At 35.6% G+C, this 22,163-nt stretch overlaps 1 protein-coding gene across 1 annotated transcript in view; it reads left to right on the forward strand.

Annotated features, from left to right (window-relative positions):
• Positions 1 to 22,163, forward strand: part of SCN1A (sodium channel, voltage gated, type I alpha subunit) — a 149,122-nt gene that overhangs the window by 38,798 nt on the left and 88,161 nt on the right. The window contains exon 2 of the mRNA XM_011991011.1: positions 15,186 to 15,498. Coding sequence (XP_011846401.1) covers positions 15,235 to 15,498 — 264 coding nt within the window. The 5' untranslated portion in view covers positions 15,186 to 15,234. The remainder of the gene's footprint in view (positions 1 to 15,185; positions 15,499 to 22,163) is intronic.

Here is a 22,163-nt window from a genome sequence, read left to right on the forward strand (position 1 = left end):
CATGAGATTTGATGGAGACAAATGAACCATATCCAAATTATAGCACCAACTGTCATACACTTAGACAGAAATAGACCTGGCTCAATGTCACATCTGCTGTGACAGATGTGCTGGACATCTGGTAGTGCCCACTCTATACAAATCTGTGATAATCACCAACTGCGGAGCTCTCAGACAAGACAAAATTGTATAAGAATCCCTAGAGGGTCTCTTTAACCTGGACCAGTATACTACAGAAGGAATATAGTGAGAATGACTGACTTCATGTGACAGACTGAAAGCAAACTTAAGTAGACGTTTATATGATTATCACCTGAAGAATGATGAGGTTCATAAATTTGGAAAGGAGAACTTTATTTCTCATAAAGGGCTGCAGCCTGCAGTGTGACCTTCTGACAGGTTGGGAAGCACAACTTCCAGCCAGAAGCCAGAAACAGACACTTCAAGGGAGGGAAAAAGGGAACAGAAATTTATGCTAAGCACAGTGGCCAAATATATATTCAATAAGTTGTAGGAGGGATCATGAATATTTATGAGAGGAGAAGCATGCACATCCTCAACTGAGCTTCATGCCCCTTCGTGGGATCCATGTGGAAAAAATGGCAGGATTAGCATGATCCGAGGGTGGAGTTTTCGACCCTCTGACATTAAAAGGTGAAGCAGAGGGCACAAAAATCCTTACTGCACATTCTCAGTGGAATGGCTAGAATCATTCCCTAGTGGGTGGTCTCTTATGAGGCACAAATGGAGGGACAGTGTCAGGTGGTTGGTCCATGTCAGTGGGGGAGTCTTTTGGAAGGGCTGGTTTCTATTTAGCCTTTAGGGAAGAAAGCCTCATAGTGGTTAGTGAGGGAGGGGTTATAAGGAGGTATGTCTGACTCCCCGATCCCATCGTGGCTGAGAATTTAGTCTTCAAGGTTACTCTGGGATCCTTTTGGCCAGGAGAAGGTCAATTCAGTTGGGGGACTTAGAATTTTATTTTCAGTTTACATGATAAATTAAGCATAATTTTATATCATAAATGATAAATAACATACAGAAAATTTAATATAGTGAGCTTCTGAATCAGGAAATTCTCTCTGCCTTTCATCTTTCAAGACCTATTTTCTGTAAGTTCTTTCAGCTTTCTGTATGCCAAAATGGTTCTTCTTTGAACAAGAATCCATAGTAACCATTGCAGATAATATGCCTTTGCTTAGAATTGTTCTATGTCTAGATTTTATATATACAGAATCTGAACCAACTGAATCCTGCAGCTCTGATACTTCTAGTCTCAATTTTTCATAACTCAGGGAGGTTTCATTTGTCTTCAGGTCATTTGGAAAAGTGAAAGTGTCAAACACCTGATACTCATTCCGCAGGGTAGTTAATTTGTGCTTAACACTCTCCTCTCCCCGTTCCTGGATCTGTTTCTCTTTCCCCTGTAGTTTTTCTCTGCTTCAGCCCCGCTGCCTATGGGTTCTATGCTGTATCTTCTCCATATAGCAACTATGCCTGGACAGTTTTGCTTTGTGATGAGGTGGTTTCATAAGAATGCTTTTGAGCAGAAGAGTATTTTCAAATTGAGTTTATGCTAAAGAGAAACCCCTCTGAGCAGAATTCCACACAGAATTCTGCAGGATATTTCCTGCATAACACCATAAACGTCCTTCTGGCTGCAGCAGCTCAAGTATTTCTCTTGAATCATTTCACACCCTGAGCTAACTAACACTCAGAGAATGAAAGGTGAAAGTCTTAAAACATAAATTAAATAACTATGATTTCTTAATGACACTAATGACTAAATATTCCACAGAGATCCTACCAAAGGAGTGAACTGTGTGTCTCCCAGGAACAGAGTCTGATCATACCATTGTGCTGGAACACCATTGAGTCCAATAGGGATGGCACCATGGCCAAGAGACCAAAGAAGAGACTTGAAGCCAGCAAGGGAAACATAGGATTTATCTAGGACTCATATACAGGGGCGGTCCAGTGGCAGTGGGTTGGACAGGGGAACCACTAACGTTTGTAAAAAGCATGCAGTTTATATAGCATTTTCACTTAGCACTCTCCACCTAGCAACATTCATTTAATCCAAACAAAGGGCTTCATCCACTGTATGACCCACATTCCGAGGAATGGACCAGGCTTTGGAAATCCTTAATAATAAGGAGCGAATTTCCAGGTTGGCCACTTCCAGCCAGATTTCTTACCTCGGAATTCTAAACACACATTCTTTTTAGACCATAGAGTCATTCTCAGGGTAGCCTTAAATTATTGCTGTCAGGTGCATCTGCCATACAACCATGAGTCCTGAAAGGATATGCACACTGAAAATACTGCATTATTTTACCAAAGGAGTTATCAAAGTAGATATTTCCAAAGAAGGAATGTAAGCATCCTTCCCCCAACCCCCAACCAGCATTCTGTGTTAAAATGCTAGTGTTGGCGTCTTTTTCCTTCAAAGGGAATTGTACCAAGCCTGAATTTTTCTCCCATTATTGTCCCACAGCAATAAAAAGACAATTGCTGACTCAAGCACTATTTCCTCTGGCTGCTACTTATAGCTACATAACTCCTGCCTTTACCAGCACCATAGGCAACAATGATCTGCAATGTCTGAGAGAGCAGCGAGAAGAATGGCATTCATTCTGTCTCCATCTTTGTGGGTTTACATTAAGTTACTTCTAGACCATGGTTTTTGAATGAAATAGAATGGACTCTTGACATGTCTACAAAGAAGAGGCAGAGTCTGGAGTGGGAAGGGGTGGGGAGAGGAGGGCAACGGAAGTGAGATGGAGGCTGAGCAAAAACAAGAAAATGGAGAATAAAAGAGAGCTGGGAGAGAAAAGATGAACATCAAGAAAGGGGAAGATGAACAGACTGGCCATTAGACTTTCTCTTCTCCGAGTAATTCATTTTGTGCAAAACCTGCCATATACAACTTGGATATAGGCAGTGCATCTCTCATTGCCAGCTAAACAGCCCTGGGAGGCCCACACTGGGCTTTTAGTGCCTATCACCTCACACCTGGTGTCTCAAAATCTGCAACCACGATCACAGTCGTGAGGATTAGACTTCACTCTCTACATCCTCCCAAATCTCTCTGTCTAGTGACCGCTCACCCACACAATAAGATTACTTATTTTCTAACAGGAAAACTTTACTAAAAGAGTTTAACTGAAATAATTTTCTGACAGTGACAGTCATTACTATATTCTTGATATAAACTAATCGCATTTGTTCGAAGGAATTCCCTTTAATTATTCTATGATCGCCTAGAAGAGATCCTAAATTTCACATGATTTATTATGTGAGCTATCCATGGTCCTACTCTTTAATGACAATCTTCTCTGTAAGGAAAAAAAAATGAAATTAATCATCCTAATGATACAGGTGTGTTTCATGAGAAAACTATAGGCAGAGTCTAATAAACTATGGCAGATCTGAATCTCAGGCAAACATTATGTATTGTATTGCTTTGTGAATTTTTTTTTTTTTTTTTTTGGTTGTGTCGCCCAGGCTGGAGTGCAGCGGCACCATCTTGGATCACTGCAACCCTGCAACCTCCATCTCCCGGATTCAAGCAATTCTCCTGCCTCCGTCTCCCAAGTAGCTGGGATTACAGGTGCCTGCCAACATGCCCAGCTAATTTCTGTATTTTTAGCTGAGTTGGGGTTTCACCATGTTGGCCAGGATGGTCTTGAACTCCTGACTTCAAGTGATCCACCCACTTCGGCCTCCCAAAGTGCTGGGATCACAGGCGTGAGTCACCGTGCCTGGCCAAGATATTGTATTTCTTTATTTGTCTAATCTGTTTAGCAGTCTGGTAATTCATTAGTGGCTCACACTGACAGACTAGTTAGCTTTGCTGTTAAACAACCCCGTAATCTCAGTGATTCACAACTCCTAGTAGTTGCTGGTTGCTCCAGAAGCCCTGTTCCATGTGTCTTCTTACTCCAGGATCCAAGCTGAGGGAGCAATCCCTATCTGAGACATGCCATTCTCAGGGCAGAGGAAAAAGAACAAGAAGCTGGGAGAAATGACAGTATTGCATGGGAATCATCTGTGTGGTTGAAGATCATGTGTGTCATCTCACATTTTGCTGACTAAAGCAAGTCTCATGGTCAAACTGACAAAGGGGCAAGGAAGTACAGTCTAGGAATGCCATCTGCTGAGAGAGCCTTCAGGTCACATGGCAGTTAGTGGAGATGTGTAATCCCTTACAAGGAGCAAATGATTGGATGTCTACCATGACTAAATGCCACTGAGGTGCCCGTTTCACCCCTTCAAGTCCATAAGATCTGCTGTTTCTCTGTCATGCCTAGCATCTACGAGTCTTTGGCAAGACTGGGATCTTCCCTGTCTAGGATTTAGCTTTGCAGTTGTCCTATTTGAGATGTTTGTCACCTGCCTAGGTCACTGCCATCCCCTTCCTCATCTAGAGAGTCTCACCGCTTACCCATACAATTGTCTCCCCGATCTGAGATTTCTAACATCATTTTTGCAATGTGTTAAAGATTTTACTGAGAGAAAAGAAAGCATTAACTTCAAGCAGTTTCTGTTTACTGCTGTACTAAAATTCCTGAGGTAATAACGACCTCACAATTTGCTTGAAATAAAAAAAAAAGGGAAAAATATAAGCAAAGCACATGTAAATGTATATTTTGATAAACTATGTCACCACAAAATAAATTTTTCAGTGGCTAAGACTCTCAGCCCAAGTCTAGAACATATATGTTTCAGTACTTCATACTGTCAAGACATATTTTTATTCAGGAATACATTCAGTTATATCTTATATTGCTCAGTGGTGGAGTTGTTGCTGAAGTTCAATTGCCATCAATTGAAGAAATGATAGTGTAGTTAAAGGCATATTTGGGAAATAATAATTGCTCAAAAGACTAGACTCAATGAACTGTTTGGCCAAAGAAAATTTAACACAGGCTGGGCGCAGTGGCTCACAACTGTAATCCCAAAGCTTTGGGAGGCCAAGATGGAAGGAAGGTCAGGAGTTCCAGAGCAGCCTGGACAACATAGTGAGACCCCACCACCACCATCTCTGCAAAAAGTAAGAAAATTAATCAGGCATGGTGGTGTGCACTTGTAGTCCTAGCTTGAGCTAGGATCACTTGAGCCCAAGAGCTTGCGGCTGTAGTGAGCTATGATCACATCACTGACTCCAGCCTGGGCAACACAGAAAGAACCCATCTCTTAAAAAAAAAATATCGTAAGTCAAAGAAAAATAAGATTAGAGATAGAATAATATCTATTAGAACTATTTTTGAGTAGGAGAGTTTTCTTCCCAGCAAGAGTACAAGACTTTGGGCTACAAGAGTATGTTCAAGCAGATGACAGCTGATTTAAACGAGGCTACGTAGTTCTATTTGTTATTCATCAACACTGCCCCACACATACTGCCAAACTGGGATTATATTTAAAGTTAACTTCAACTGATGGGATTAGAAATTTACATCCTATTTTATTTTTCTAGGTATTTTACTCAATAATAATACAACAAAGCAAAAGAGTCCCAATAATTGTGCAGTTTTATTAAGACATTTAAATATTCTATGTTACTTAATTCCAAACATGCCTAGAATACAATGTTTTATTTTAGTTCAACATATAACATTTTTATCACACTCTTTGTATTAGATTTACATTAGCATCTGAAGTAAATATAGGCCACCTATACAACAGAGTAATAAGTGATGCACTCAATTTGAACAAAGTAGTTTTTTGATATCAGGTCGACAGAGTCACTAATAGATTGAGTGATTTTTTTACTTCTTAGTTTATTATTAGAATGTCTTGAAAAACACCCCTGAAGTATACAAATGTAGATACAGACATATGTGAAATATCTGACCTTATTTTAACTGCAGTTTGCATAAGGCATGAAAAACTAAGGGTAGATAATAAAGTTATTTTTAAATGTAAAAATTTTAAACATTTGGATGAAATATGTTGTTTTAGTTAATCCCAACATACTAAAAATTGGCTAATTGAAAAATCAAATGAAATATTTTTGTAATTATAATTACCCCAAATCAAATTATTTCCAGAAAATAAATCTATAAAACAATACTTTCTAGGTTTGGGATTTCTATGTAAAAACCAATTTCTTTCTTGGCTGCTAAAAAATAGTTATGTGAGATCACAACAGCAAGAATAACATTTTACCTAGTTATTTTTATTATTATTGGCAGTAGCATTCTTTTGTAAAGTAGGTGGCAAGAACACTACAAAACGAACTGAAACACTTCACAAATTGTCGTGCCCAGATGGTTTATGTCCCCAGAATAGTAATAGCTCTTTACAAGGAGATGGCAAGCATTTTGGTAGAAGTCTTTTTGGTTTCTCTTCAGTATGGATATTAAACTGCTTTATAGACAGAATTGAAGATATATAATTTTTCTCCACATCAGATTATATATTATAAGGTGGTCAAGATATATAAATGTTGCATAACTATATCAAACTTCGGAGTTACAGATAAATTATATAAAGTCATCTGCTCAGTTAGTAACTAGAAATAATCCGGTTTAGCAATACATAAAATGTAATAGAAGTAAAACATAAATTGATGGCGGAGGTATAGTTCAGCAGGATTAAAATCTGCATCATATAATTCTAAACTTGAATATTATAATCATCTTCTTTTTAAATTTCGGTGTCTCCCATTTTTCAAAATTTTGAAGTCTCCATTTTTGCCAGAATGCTTTATTTACTGTATTTGTTTTGGGTCTCTCAAAGTAATATAAATTCCTTGGTGAGGCCTAGATCAATTACAGTAGATAAATACTATTGTAACACAGCTACTTATATTTTCATATATTTTACTTAATTTTAAAAACATATTTCATAACTATTATGGCCTGGCAGACACTGACTTGGGAATTAGAAAATAAAAGTTCTGATTTAAATCTTACCATTAATAAGCTGTGTAACCTGGGAGAAATCACATATTTATTTTGAAAGTAGGAAGCACATAAGTTCTAAACAAAGAAATTGCCCATTTTTCTTTCATTCAGTTTGTTTTCTATTAAATGAGAGGAATAGACTAATCTCTGTTTTTTAAATCTTTGCCATTTCTTGGTTTTGATTTACTTATCTTTGTCTAATTCTCTTAAAATAACTCACTCAACCTTTCAGAAGTTCAGAGGTCAAGGTAAACCAGGTTTTGTCTGCCTGAAACCCTGTATTATAGACTTACACTATTCCACATCAACAACAAAACACTATCATATTAAGGACTACATATATTCTTGTCTGTGAATAAACCATAAAAGCTGCACTTTATATTCAGTTCACTAATAAATTGGTTAGTAATTTTTTTCCTGTAAATCACTTCTAGGGTCAGATAAGGCATAAAATAGTAGCAATTATTCTAATAGATCATAACAATAGCAGTGGAAACTGGGAGGAGAAAATGAGAGAATTGTCTCAGCAGGTTTAGGGAGAGGCAGGGGAGTGAGGAGGGGGAATTTCTTTTAGGCTTTAAAAGCAACATGGAATTTAAGGACATTATTGAACCAAAAAAAGCCTCAAGACATTATCTCAGTTACGGTATTCCTTACATAAATACACAATGGCATCAGTGTGTGAAGTTGTGGATGTTGGGTGTCTCTCGGTGATGGGAAACATTAAATTTCATTCATCTTTCTCAGGTTCCAAACAAAGAAAAATTAGTCAGAGGACTAACACAGATATCACCTTTTTATCTCACAGAAGTTTGTGTGGAGAGTATAGCTTTGTGTGAAAGCCCAAAAGTCCATTAACCAAACAGATCTAACCACAGAGGCCCAAGTAGTCACAGACAGAGCTGCTCCCCAAATGAAGAAACTGCATGATGATTAACTTATAAAAGGCCAGTTTCTTCAGGTACAAAGCATTTATAAGGTTGCCTTTACAGTTAAGACTTCTGTGTGAAATGCCACAGGGAAAATGAAATACTTCATTGTGAGCTATCGCAGATATTTCTGTTTGACTAGAGAAAAGCAGATGCCCAAGGGAGTTTAATTCTAAGACTTCATGGGTTAGGATCGCTTTAAATAAAGCTCCTCCATCTGTACCTTGAGGGTCACCAAAGCCATATGGTTTACCAGTCCCAGTCACCTCAGTATAAACATCTTTTGGCTGTGATAAACGCCTACTCAAGTCCAGAATGTAATATATGTGTCCTCTTCTATGGGAAAGAGAGATATATAATGCCCAGAAGCAAAAACCTCATGCAGTACTAAAACATTTATTATAAGTAATAAATTAGTAAAGTCTTAGAAATGATACTGAATATTATCAGTATTAACTTTCTGGTCTTGTAAAGTCTCCCAAGAATGTACAGTGTTCCTAATCTGTAATTATAATGCTATAGATTTATCTCCCTCTTTTTCTTTCAGTTAGATATTATCAGATTATATCTTTATTTACTATTTGTACATTCTAGCAAATTTTTCCTTATTATTCTTTTGTCCACATTATTTGATATTGGTCATGTTATTGCTATTACTTTACTATTTCTTTCCACTCAAAATTTCCACTTCATTTTCTTACAGTCTTTTTTATTTTCCCATGATCTCTCACTTCCATTTCATTTTCTTTTGGATTCTTTTTTCCCTGTCTTCTTTAGGGTTTCTTATCTAATTGAATTCCACTTTTAATGCGTTTTTCTTGTCTTCCAAAGAATCATCCTTCTTCCAGTTTTCTATTGCCTACTACTCTACTTATTCCCAATATTTTTAAAAATTCCTTCAGATTTGAAGTTTGCTAACATGTACTTTGTTACTTTTTCTTCCTAGCTATGGTTTCTTAGTTCTCTTCTTAATTTTATTTTGTCCAAATGCATAACCATAGTCATCTTGAAAAGGCCTCTCTCTTTGAAGTCTTCTCTTGTTAGGAAAGTTTCATTGTCTTATCTCTTTTGAAAGAAGCAAGGTCTCCTCTATGTAACCAAATATTTAAATGCTGGTTTTTATGTAAAGAGAAAGCTGTAAGGCAAAACTGCAGATTCTGTGAGGTTACTACCCCATATCTAGTGGCATGTATTTTCATAAATTAGGAGAATTAAGTCTTCCATTATAAATTTTTAGAATAAAGAGGTAAAATCTGCTTTGTAAGTGTAAATGGAAAATTCATGATTTATTTCTGTATTTTAATAGAATAAGTACAGATTTCAAATGTAATTTAGAACATTTTCCATAATGTTACTGGAAAATATTAATATTGAATGATATTTGACAGTTTTTAGGTATTTCATAATTAACCTTATGGGATTTTTAATGGGTTTTATTCTTATAATTATTGTAACATAATTTAGTTTTAGGTAGCATTTGAATAGAAGATCTACTTAGAGTTAAAAAAATACTTTTTCTAGTATCAGTATGCTCTCATTATACTATAGGTTATATTGCTCACATATGAATATAATTCCTGTATCTTAAGTAATTTATAATTATATATAATACATTTGAACTGATCATATTTGTCAGTGTAGAATTCATGTCTTCCACTTTCTTGGTTGTTTATTTCTCCAGTAAATGATAGCCAGTGACCAGGGAGATTTTCTTTAGAGAGCTTTTCTCAAATGCAGTATTTCTAGACAATAGGAAGGCTTTTAGTAACTGTTTCTGTCCTTTCACACAACTTCATGGACAATAACACCAAGTGTGACACCCTCTTTGAAAGACGGTGAAAGTGGGCAAAGGATATGAACAGACATTTCTCAAAAGAAGACATGCATACAGCCAACAGACACATGAAAAAATGCTCATCATCACTGGCCATCAGAGAAATGCAAATCAAAACGACTATGAGATATCATCTCACACCAGTTAGAATAGCAATCATTAAAAAGTCAGGAAACAGCAGGTGCTAGAGAAGATGTGGAGAAATAAGAACACTTTTACACTGTTGGTGGGATTGTAAACTAGTTCAACCATTGTGGAAAACAGTATGGCGATTCCTCAAGGATCTAGAACTAGAAATACTATTTGACCCAGCCATCCCATTACTGGGTATACACCCAAAGGATTATAAACCAGGCTGCTATAAAGACACATGCACACGTGTTTTTTATTTTTATTTTTATTTTTCCATATGAAGTTTCAAATAGATTTCTCTAGTTATATGAATTTTGTGATTATTTTTCAAAGGCTGCATTTAATTTATTAATTTAGGGAAAATTATATCTTTATGATATAGCATACCTATCTAATAATAGGATATACCTTTCCATCCATTTATATTTACTTTTGGGATTTATTCAAAGCTTTTACAAATGCTTACATTAGATCTGGGAACATTTCTTCCATTGTATTTTTTCTCTTTGAAATACACTAGTTTTATAGTAGTTTTAGGTTCACAGCAAAATTACACCAAAATACAGAGTTTCCCCTTTCTCTACACACACAGAGCCTCCCCCCACTATCAATATCTTGCACCAGAGTAGCACATAGGTATTACTGTAAAAATAATCTATTTAGAAGAGAAAAATACAATGGAAGAATTTTTTCCTAAGTTTATAAATTAAATGCAGTTCAAATATACCTATATCGTATATAGGTATATTTTAACATATGTGCTATGTTATATGTGTTAGAGTCAAAGTTCTCTTTGATTCAAGAGCTGTTTTAAAGAAAGTGTTTAGATATTGTATATAGTTACAATTGATGAACCCACATTGATGTATCATAATCACCCAAAGTCCGTAGTTTACATTAGAATTCAATCTTGGTATTGCACATTCTATGGGTTTGTACAAATGTATGACATGTGTCCATTATTATAGTGTCATGCAAAGTACTTTCACTGCCCTGGCAATCACTGATCTTTGTATTGTCTCCATAGTTTCGTCTTTTCCATAATGTCATATAGTTGGAATCATACTGTATGTCCATTTTAGATTGCTTCTTTCAATTAGTAATATGTATTTAAAGTTCTCTATGTCTTTTAATGGCTTGATAGCTCTTTTTCTTTAATGCTGAGTAATATTCCATTGTCTGGATGTACCACATGTTATTTATCCATTCCCCTACTGAAGGACATCTTGGTTGCTTCCAGGTTTGGGCAATTATGAATAAAGCTGCTGTATACATCCGTGTGCAGGATTTTGTGTGGACATAAGTTTTCAACTCCTTTGGGTTAAATCCTAAGGTATGCAATTGCTGGATCATATGGTAAGAGTATGTTTGGTTTTTAAGAAACTGCTAAACTGTCTTCCAACTTGCTGTACCATTTTGCTTGCCCACCAGCAATAAATGTGAGCTTCTATTGCTCCATATCCTCATCAGCATTTAATGTTGTCAGTGTTTTGGACTTCGACCGTTCTAATGAGTACGTAGTGGTATCTTATTGTTTTAATTTGCATTTCAGTAATGACATATGATGTGGGGCATCTTCTTCTCATATGCTTATTTGCCATCTGTGTGTCTTCTTTGGTGGTGTCTGTTCAGGTCTTTGGCCCATTTTTTATTCAGATTGTTCATTTTCTTATTGTTGAGTTTTAATAATTTATTGTATGTTTGGGATAACAGTCCTTTATCAGACATGTCTTTTACAAATATTTTTTCCCAGCATGTGGCTTGCCTTCTTATTCTCTTGATAGTATCCTTCACAGAGCAAAAATTTTTCATTTTAATGATGTCTAGTTTGTCAATTCTTTTTTTTCATGGACCATACCTTTAGTGTTATATCTAAAAAGTCATCACCTGAGTTCTGGTTCCAAAATGGCAGTGAAGAAGCAAGCTGGCACAACTCCTCCTCACCATCACTGCTAGAAAACCAAAAACATATATATGGCACTGAGATTATCACCAGAAATACTCCAGAACTCAAATATGAAGATAAGACATTTCCAAGAAAAACAGAGAAGTAAAAAGTTATCAACAAATTTAGAGTCAACTAGGTTTTCTCCAATATTATCTTCTAGTAGATTTTTAGTTCTGCATTTTACATTTAGATTTGTGATCCATTTTGAATTAATTTTTGTGAAAGGTGTAAGGTCTGTATGCCTAGGTTCTTTTTTTTTTTTTTTTTTTTGCATTTGGATGTCTAGTTATTCCAGCAATACTTGTTGAAAAGACTATCTTTTCTTCATTTTATTACCTTGCTTCTTTATTAAAGATCAGTGGGGTATAATTATGTGGGCCTTCTTCCACACTCACTATCCTATTTCATTGATCCATTTATCTGCTCTTTTGTCAGTACCACACTGTATTGATTACTGCAGCTTTATAGTAAGTCTTAAAGTTGGGTTAGTGTCAGTCCTCCGACTTTGTTCTTCTTCAACATTGTGTTGGCTCTTTTGGGTTTTTTTGCCTCTCCATATAAACTTTAAAATCAGTTTATCAATATCCACAAAATAACTGCTGGGATTTTGACAGAGATTGAATTAAACCTTTAGTTCAAGTTGGGAAGAACTGGTGTCTTTGATACATTGAATAGTCCTATCCAAAGACATGGACTATCTCTGCGTTTATTTAGTTATTCTTTGATCTCTACCTCACTCCATATAGAAAATAAATTCCAAATAGATAAAATATTTAAACTTATAACATTAAACCATCAAAATACTAAAAATACAAGAAGAAAAGGTGATATATATGCATGTATGTGTATGTATATATTTTATATCCTTTTTCCTACCCCTTACTGCCCATCCCTCTGGATGCCTTTCTAAGCATTATGCAGTATCCAGAAGCCAAATAAGAATTAGATAATCACATAAAAATTTTAACATTTTTAATTAAATCATTTAAAATCTGTAGCACAAAACACCATAAAGTCAAAAAACATATATTTTTAAAAAGACCACACATCAAAAAATCAAGTGGCTAATATTTTGTCTTAAAAATGCTATAGATTGAAAAAATAAAAGGAAAAAATGGGCTGTTCCTTAAATAAGCAGTTGCAGGAAAGAAAATAAAAAATAATTCTTAAGTATAAGAAAAATATGTTCCACTTTTCTCATAGTAAGACAAATGCAAATTGAAATTATAATATGCTCTCATCTTTGTCCCTGTCAGGCTGGAAATATCAAAAATATGATAACACGTTATATTGGTGAAGATAAATAGGCACTCTGTTACATTGCTGTCAGGAGAATAAGTTCATACAAACTCCATAGAGAGTAGTTTTGCAGTAACTATCATAATTAAATATTCATTCTTTGCAAAGCCAAGTCTACCTTTAAAAATTAATTTTATAAATATATCCACATTTATTTGAAAGTATGTGTGTAAAAATGTATTACTTGCAACTTTATTCAATATTAGCTAAAGATTGGAAACAACCCAAATACATTCAAGGAATTGGTTAAATAAATTATGGCACATAACATGCAATGGAAACCCAAGTAGCCAGTAATAGGTATGAGTCAAATCTAAAAATTAAGACAAATGAACTCTAATATACATTTTAAGTAAAAAACGCTGGTGTAAAACAGTTTGTATAATAAGATTCCATTTGTATATGTATTTTACAATAGAATATGTATACATACACTCATGTTCTAGCACATACCTATTACATACCTGGAAAAATATATGGGAGATAGGTAGCAGTGGTTGCCTCTAGGAAGGGGAATTGGGCCTGGGAAAACAAGGTAAAAAGGAGACATTATACTGCATTTTCTTGTAGATGTTTGCATTTATATCATTTACATATATTTTCTATCAAAAAGCTAGTTAAAAACAAAAATTATATATATACATCAGAATATTTTATTTCTCTTTTGACAAAAGTTACTATATTTGTTATCCTTAAACTTTTATTTGCAAAAAATAAATGTTAGTATTTTCCTGATGCCTTATAGGGGAACCAGAGTTTGTAGACAGAACATTCAGTCTTCATTGATTGACAGGCAACCTATTCTTGCAGGTACTAAATAACTGCAGGTAAAGTTGTAAGAACCTCTGAAAACTTCACTTAGTAGACTAAGGGTACATACTTAAACTTGAGTCCTCCCTTCTTCTGATCATCCACTCTGAAAAATATGGTTTTAAACCTCACAGCAATGAGAATCTCCTTGAAATTTGAGGTCTCTGTCCCTCACAAAATAATTATGACTGCAATTTTCTTATTGCAGTTTATATACACCAAAGCTGTAATTAACTGTACCATAGCTTGCTGACCTTAATGAGTTAATGCAGTCTCCAAATAAAATTCATGGCCAAGTGGCAGCTTAGGCTCTGGAATGTTTTGGCGCGGTAATATCTGTGAAATCTGAGCTCATATTAAATATGCCTTAAAACAATACATTTGGGATTTGGCGTCTGGAATCAGATCAGGTCTGACTCTGCTGTATGAGGTTGATGGTTTTGCCTCAGGCCTTCATAATATGGTTAGCACTATAGGACTATAGAATCAGCAAGAATTTCATTATTGCTCCAGTGAAGAAAAACACTTCAGTTTCTATTGAGTTTATGGCACCCTGACTTCTTTCTTATCATTTTTCTTGAAACAGGAGAATCCTGCTGTCTCCTGCACTTACAGCTATCTTCTTCCACCCCCACCTCCATCTAGTAATTTCTTTGCAGCCTAGCTTTTCTCTCCTTCTTACTCACATAAATGACATTTGTCCAACCGTGGACTGTCTTTATCTTTATATGTTCAAGTAAGCCAACCATGCATGGCTAATGAAGTGAACAGGACATAGTTCCAGTTATCTCAAATCTTAGAAGAGGTTAAAGCCCCGTCAGGACAGCAGTAACTATTTGATTGGTCATTAGGGTTGGTCACTGCAAACTATCCTGGCTAGCTTGGCCAGGAATCACTTGTCAGTCCTAGAGGGTTAGATTTTATGTCCTCTCAGAAACAATTCCTTTTCCCCTCATCCTTGTTAAATGAGCTATCCTTTGTCTTTATAGGCACAGTCTCCATCTTCTCGGTGTGTCACAGACTGAATAACTCATTAGGACATGGTGGTAATTAGCCTAATGTACTTTGATTAAGGCCATATTTGAACCACTTTTAAAACTCATGGCACAGTTCCTGTATCAGTAAAACGCAATAATTAATAAATATGGGATGCTTAACTAAACTCAACACAGAAACCATTTGTGTTAAAAATTTTTCTTTAGAAATCACCTTTCAATTTAAGGAGAAAGCAAAATTTAAATCCTCTAGCTCCTGTTTCATGACAAGAATTTATGTTAACATCTCTTAGTCCTCTCTTTAAAATATCTGTATTCCTTTTATTTTAGGAATTTCATATGCAGAATAAATGGTAATTAAAATGTGCAGGATGACAAGATGGAGCAAACAGTGCTTGTACCACCAGGACCTGACAGCTTCAACTTCTTCACCAGAGAATCTCTTGCGGCTATTGAAAGACGCATTGCAGAAGAAAAGGCTAAGAATCCCAAACCAGACAAAAAAGATGACGACGAAAATGGCCCAAAGCCAAATAGTGACTTGGAAGCTGGAAAGAACCTTCCATTTATTTATGGAGACATTCCTCCAGAGATGGTGTCAGAGCCCCTGGAGGACCTGGACCCCTACTATATCAATAAGAAAGTGAGTGTTTTTTATCAGGCGTATTTTGCTGCTAATTGCCTGCTTCATTCCTTGGACTGTTGTAGCACCAACACATGCTGAATTAGCACAAAATCTTAAGTATCCTTCTGTTTAAGAAATGAAACACATTTGTGGGTGGTTTATGCATATACATGAGAAATGAATTGATTATATCATAACACACGGAACTGTCCCAAATGCACCATGACAGATAAAAAGAGGCCGGGTGTGGTGGCTCAAGCCTGTAATCCCAGCACTTTAAGGGGCTGAGGCAGGCGGATCATGAGGTCAGGAAGTTCAGACCATCCTGGTCAACATGGTGAAACCCTTTCTCTACTAAAATACAAAAACTTAGCTGGGCGTAGTGGCACGCGCCTGTTATCCCAGCCACTCGGGAGGCTGAGGCAGGGGAATCGCTTGTTGAACAGCGAAGGCGGAGGTTGCAGTGAGCCGAGGTGGCGCCACTACACTCCAGCCTGGAGACAAAACAAGACTCTGTCAAAAAAAAAAAAAAGAAAAGAAAAGAAATGAAAACAAGGAAGGAAGGAAGGAAGGAAGGAAGGAAGGAAGGAAGGAAGGAAGGAAGGAAGGAAGGAAGGAAGGAAGGAAGGAAGGAAGGAAGGGAGGAAGGGAGGGAGGGAGGGAGGGAATGGGCAGCTAATTTAATAAATTGACAGATTCTCTCCACAAATTAGATTTACTGTACAATTTTTTGTACTTTCTGTACTTGGAAATACTTGGAAATCTCAAAATCATGAGTTATAAAGACTACAGAAAATATGAATACTAATTTTTCATGCAAACAAATTTGATGCCACAAGGGTTTGAAATTCCTATGTCATGTTATAAACAACAAATCAATTAATTTCCTGAAGAAATTTTTTTACCTGTAAATTAACATTTTTACATAAACTAGAATTTTACAAGTTATTTAATATTTTGGTATTAATGTATTAATATTGGCAAGAATAACAAAAATGTCATAACCTGAAAAACCTATAAACAATATTTGAATGCGTGCTTTTTTTATATCCATGCTTGAAATGAATACCTTATATTAAGCATCCAACCGTTCATTATGACTGTCGTTTCAGCAAACCAAAAAGAAAAGCATAAAAAGTTTTAAAAAGATTATTGCATTGATTTTAAATTAAATGTATGACGTTAGGTGATTTGTAATATTTTCTTATTTTTCACCTGACACAATGCATTTGTGAATCTTAGTGGAAAGACAGGGCACAAAGATTGTAATTAAATAATTTTTTTTGTTGGACCTGGACCTTAAAATGCCCCCTAAACTTTTAGGTACTGTTTCTGGCCCAGTTCTGTGTGAAGTTAGTCCTTGTCAAATGCATGCAAAAGTTTGGCATTTGTAATATGTGAATTTGAGGCAGTTTTATAAATCACTTCTGATTGACAGCTACAGTTTCAGAGGCAAGAGCTTCACAAAAGGTTGACTAGCCTTAGGTTCAGATTTTTTTTAACTTTTCAGGATATAATCAGTTTAAGTGTAATATATTTTCCCTTTTTAAAAACTGGTCTATTCATTTTACAGTAGAGGAAGGAATGGATCATTTTCCATGTATTTCATTTTCTTCTAACTTTGCTTTTGAACACCATATTGTCAAATCTTAGTTAGTAAGAGATTATTAATCTCATAACTGCCATTTAAGTTATAAGAAAAGTTGCACTTTATTATTTAATCAGCTCTTTGGAAATTAATATATCTGAAAAGCCAAAGCCCAAATTAAGCAAACTACGAGAACTTTATTTGCATAAGAAAAGTAAAAATGCAGATAATCCAATTGCTTAAACATTTTAATTCATTTAAAATGACTTCAGTATTGAAGTGAAGACTCTGATGTGTTCCAGGCAGAAATTCATTCACAGCGTAGAGTGTACTACTGTGTTTATAGCCATTGGATACTTCCAGTTTATTCAGAGGCTGCTCTTGGGATGTCTTAGTGGTCTCCATCCTCAACAGACCTTTCGCTACCCCTAGACACCCCGTCCTCACCTCTTTGGTGGCAATCACAATCTAAAAATTATTAAAACCACCCAGCATCTATCCCTTAATCAAACAGGGAAGAAATTTAGTATCTCTGCTCCTAGGCTGGGTCTTTATTTGTAAAACAAAAAATGAATGTTTTGAGAAAGACCAAATTAATGCATGTTGACAAAGGTAGACATTCTTCATCTGGAAACCAGAACATCCAATCAATCTTTTTTTTTTTTTTAATTAAAGAACTTTCAGACTGATGAAAGTGATTGTCTCGAGGGGATGTCTCCAAATAAAATGGTCCATAATTGGTCTATAATGAATTATATATAGCAAAGGATATAAAGACAGATGTAAATCAAAATCGTGCAAACATTTTCAAAATACTCAAAAGAAACATCTTAAAACTGAGGGTGAAAGGCCAACTCTGATGAAGTGACAGCCAGATTCTTGTGTTGAGGAAACCCTTATAAACTTTGTTAGGCTCACATCTAAACTTGCTCTTAACATCTTCTGTCCTTATCTTCAAATGCACATGGTATGAGGAAAGAAAAGCATTTTGGCATTTTGGAACAAATCAGTGTGCAAGTAGAACAACCTGATAAGAGAAATATTGTTATCAGGAAAGTGTTTTCCCCAAGGTAAGCTATATTCATGGCTTTTACATTGAGCTGACACCAAGCAAATCTTCAAATGTAAGTCATTCAACAGCAATGCACATCAAGCTTTTTGCAGGGCTGAAATCCTTAAAAACTAACATGGTGTGCTTAGAACACATGATGGAGTTATGTGTTTGAAATTTTCTTCTTTTGTGTTTTTATGTCTTAAGACTTTTATAAGTTGCCTGTATGCTTTTTTCTGTCTTTAATTTTCTTTTCTAATTGGATTATTTCAGTATAGAAGAATATTCTTAAACTCTGAATTAATTTGCTCTAAGTAAAGTTGGAATGCTTAGCAAAATCTGAACTTTTTTAAAAAATGAATACTTCTTTCAATATTCAAAGACTAATTTTATTTTAGTGACTGGGTTACCAGAGATTGGCTGGGTGATCTTCATTAAAACAATGCAGTACATATATACAGTACCCTTGACACAGCTAAATGGTCAAATAGTGGAAATGTCACCAGGGAAAATGTTTATTAGGATGAGATTTTCCACTAATGCTGGTATTGGGGGTGTGGATTAGGTTGGCCTGAGTAAAATGGTATATGCAGTTAGACTAGTGATTTCCTTAAAGTTGGACTCTAGTACAATAGTTAATGTGTCTTTGCATCAGTATACAAAGACTCTGGTTTTTTTCTCAACAATATAGAATAAACAAAACAAGCCAACTGTAAAAATATTTACAGAATCAATTCCTTATGTTATATTTTACATTAAAGTGCAGTAGTGTACATGCAAGGAATTTTTGTGAATAAAAACAACACAACCACCACACTGAAGCTCTCTGTAATCTTTTACACAGGCAATGTCAGTGAGCTTATAAAAATGTCACTTCTGAGGGTGTATTTTCCAATGGCATATGCCCACATATTTTTATCCTCTTTGTCCCAGTTTAAGATGTACAAATTATATAATTTTCAAATATTCTACTAAAATTGTTGAAGTAGTTTAATCCATGTTCAGTAATATTGTAGTAGTAACTGAAGAAATAGTAGCAACCATCTCATGAACATTCCTGATGCATAGAAGCGTTAGAAGGTTTTTAGATCCTCAGATGTTTTAAGCCTTCATAATTCCAGGTTAAAAACTCAGGGGAAAAAATTCTATCATAATACGGTGACAGTATTTTTCATATCATGTTAGCTCTGACTTAGTGATCTTTAGAACATGATTCCACATTGGGTTCCCTTTGTTTGTTTATTTACTTTAGCTGTGTAGCAAGGCACATTTTAGCTTGTGAACACACCTTTTTTTCCCTCATGGAACTTTTTTTCACAGTTTCCTTTCATTGCTTGAGCTGATTTTGTACCATTTGGCTCTACATTCAAATTCTTTACCCATTCTTTATTACAGAAAATGTCTTTCTTCTCATGTTCTTGTTAAAATTACAGATGACTCATTATTATCATGGAAGAAAATATCATTTTAACAATGTGACAGTTTACTGGAAATAGAATGAGATATTTTAGATCTGTAGTAAAAATGGATGTTTGTTAATTATGAAGTGCAGAAATGTATTCATTTTTAAACAGTCTTATGGATCATTTCAAAGTAACTTATTCTCTCTTTCTGTCAGCTGTTCTAAAAAGATGCACACTCTCTTTTTGTTGGGCTGCATGAGAAGTCATATATGAATTTGTGATTTCAAATTCATGTTTGGTATATGACTGCCATGGGAGTTTTTAGTTGTTAAACTGGGTGGAGAGAGTTTGTTTTGTTTTTAATTGAGATGATGGAGTTTTCCTTGCAAAAGTAATTAATGGGAAATCAGAAAAGTGGATGATTATTAAAAACTTATAATTCCATGAATTGTCATATGGGCAGTCCCCAGTGTGTAGTTGTTCTTTGCTTATCATCAGCTTCTCTAAAACTTCAAGTCACCCAGATTCTCCCTTACATCCACAACCCTGTAGTTGACTTCCCAATCTTTCTCCTCCCTATGCACTGCTTCTTCCTTGTGCTTCTTTTTCCTTTGTCACCTCCCTGTCTCTGTCTCAGAAACAGTCCCAGGATGGTGATGTTGATAAATAAAACGATGGTTGGCATTTTTAGAGTATCTGCCATATCAATAGGAGATCCTTCAATTGAAAGTGACCAAAACCCAACAGAAACAACTTTTGGGGAAAAATAAAGGAAATGTGTCTAGCGAATCTGGTTTTAATATCAAAACACCCAGTACCTCAAACGATATCATGAGGGTAGTCCTTTTTCATGGTTACCTCTGCTTTCAACTATGCTGGCTTCATTTACAGGCTGGCTCTTCCACAAATGGCAGAAATAGCCACCAGTGGTGCTAAACTAACATCCTACAGCCTTGTAACTACTATCTTCTGCTCACTAAAACAAGAAAGAAAAAAGAAAAAAGGCTCACGTTTTCTTCAAAAGCTCTAGCAGTTGTCCTAGAATTGATTCTAGTTAGGTCACATGGCCTCCTCTGAAACACTCACTTTGGTCAGTGGTATGTGATGGTCTCCTTGGTATGGGATGGTCTCTGTCACATACTAACATGTGTTGCCAAGGGGTGGGTCAGCTCCACCAAGCAACATGGGAAGACAGTGGGGCTGAGGTTTACTCCAAAAGGAAGAGAAGAGGAACTGTTAGAAAAGGTGTCCTAAGTGGACAAAAAAAAGAAGAAAAAAAAAGCTATGTACTCTACATGCTATATATAATATCAGTACAATTACTGTTCTTTTTAAATCCACAGATTCTTTCAAGATAGCTCTTGTCTTTATTTAAAAATAATGAAACTGAGGTTAAATAACTTGCCTAAGATCACAAAACTATTAAGTAACAGAGACTAGTTTTAAAACTAGACCAATGGGTTTCCATGTCCCATTGTCATGCTGGTTTGGATTTGCAGTCATAGTACTAACGACAGCAGTGGAAAAAAGAGAATTCAGTGATAGAATCTAAATAAGCCTATAGCTGTTCTTCCTGTTTCCTACTCATGCCATTTTGCAAGATGTGATTCTTGTCTCCTAGGCTAGCAGTATTTCCCAGACCCTTACTGGTCATTTCACCATTTGGCCATTTCCTGCCTTTGTAAAAACTAAAATCTTAGACACTCAGTAACCTAGATTAGCTTCTAAAATAATTAGAATTTTTTTTCACACTAAATTCCAGTAGGGTGATAAGCATCTATTTTCAAAGAGCATCAATTCAGGAAATTTAAATTGTGTGCCTCTATAAGGAAATGGCATTTAAATTGGGATCTGAAGGTTAAAAAGGAGGAGGGAGAGGAGAATCTTCCAAGGAAAGAGAACAGCATAGAATAAGACATATAATCAAGCTGACCTGTAATAGGTAAGAAGAGAATAAGGTGAGGTTGGGGAGGTAGACCTGGGGCTAGATAAAGAGGATCTTTCAGTACATCTTAAAGAGCTCGAAGGTTATCTTCAAAGCAAAATGAATTCCCAACAAGTATTTGGGTACAGGAGTAACATGGTCCACTTTACAGTGTTAAAAATCACTCAACTTCTCTATGGAGAAATTTAGGAGTTTTATGTTTGATCTAGCATTTTGACCATGGAGATGGAGAATAATGGATAGAATCTGAATTGGTTTTGGAGGTGTTTAGGTGTCAGACAGAAGGAAAGTGATGGCCTCGTTTTCTTAGGTAGGAAGTGTGAGAAGAAAGATATTGAACCTGAAAATTCCAATACTAAAATTGGCCATGCTTGGAGAAACAGAAATGTTCTTATATGTGTACATTTAAGAGTTAGAATACAGATCCTTATATTTTTATTGACACTTTAGAATTCACAAGGGCATTGACATGTTTTATTTCACTTCATCCTCAAAACAGTCCTGAGATTGGTATTAGTATAATTTCTCCACTGAGATGGAGAAATTGAGGGGAATAGTTTGCTCATAGTCCTCACACAGCAAGCTTGTAATCAAACTGGGCTCAGATGTGTTCTTTCCAGTCAAAGAGAAATTAGCTGACCATATAATAGCGTATCAGACCCATGGTATGTACATTCTGATGATATAGGGCTGAAA

Source organism: Mandrillus leucophaeus, unplaced genomic scaffold (genome assembly GCF_000951045.1).
Source record: "Mandrillus leucophaeus isolate KB7577 unplaced genomic scaffold, Mleu.le_1.0 Scaffold389, whole genome shotgun sequence".
Lineage (NCBI taxonomy): Eukaryota > Metazoa > Chordata > Mammalia > Primates > Cercopithecidae > Mandrillus > Mandrillus leucophaeus.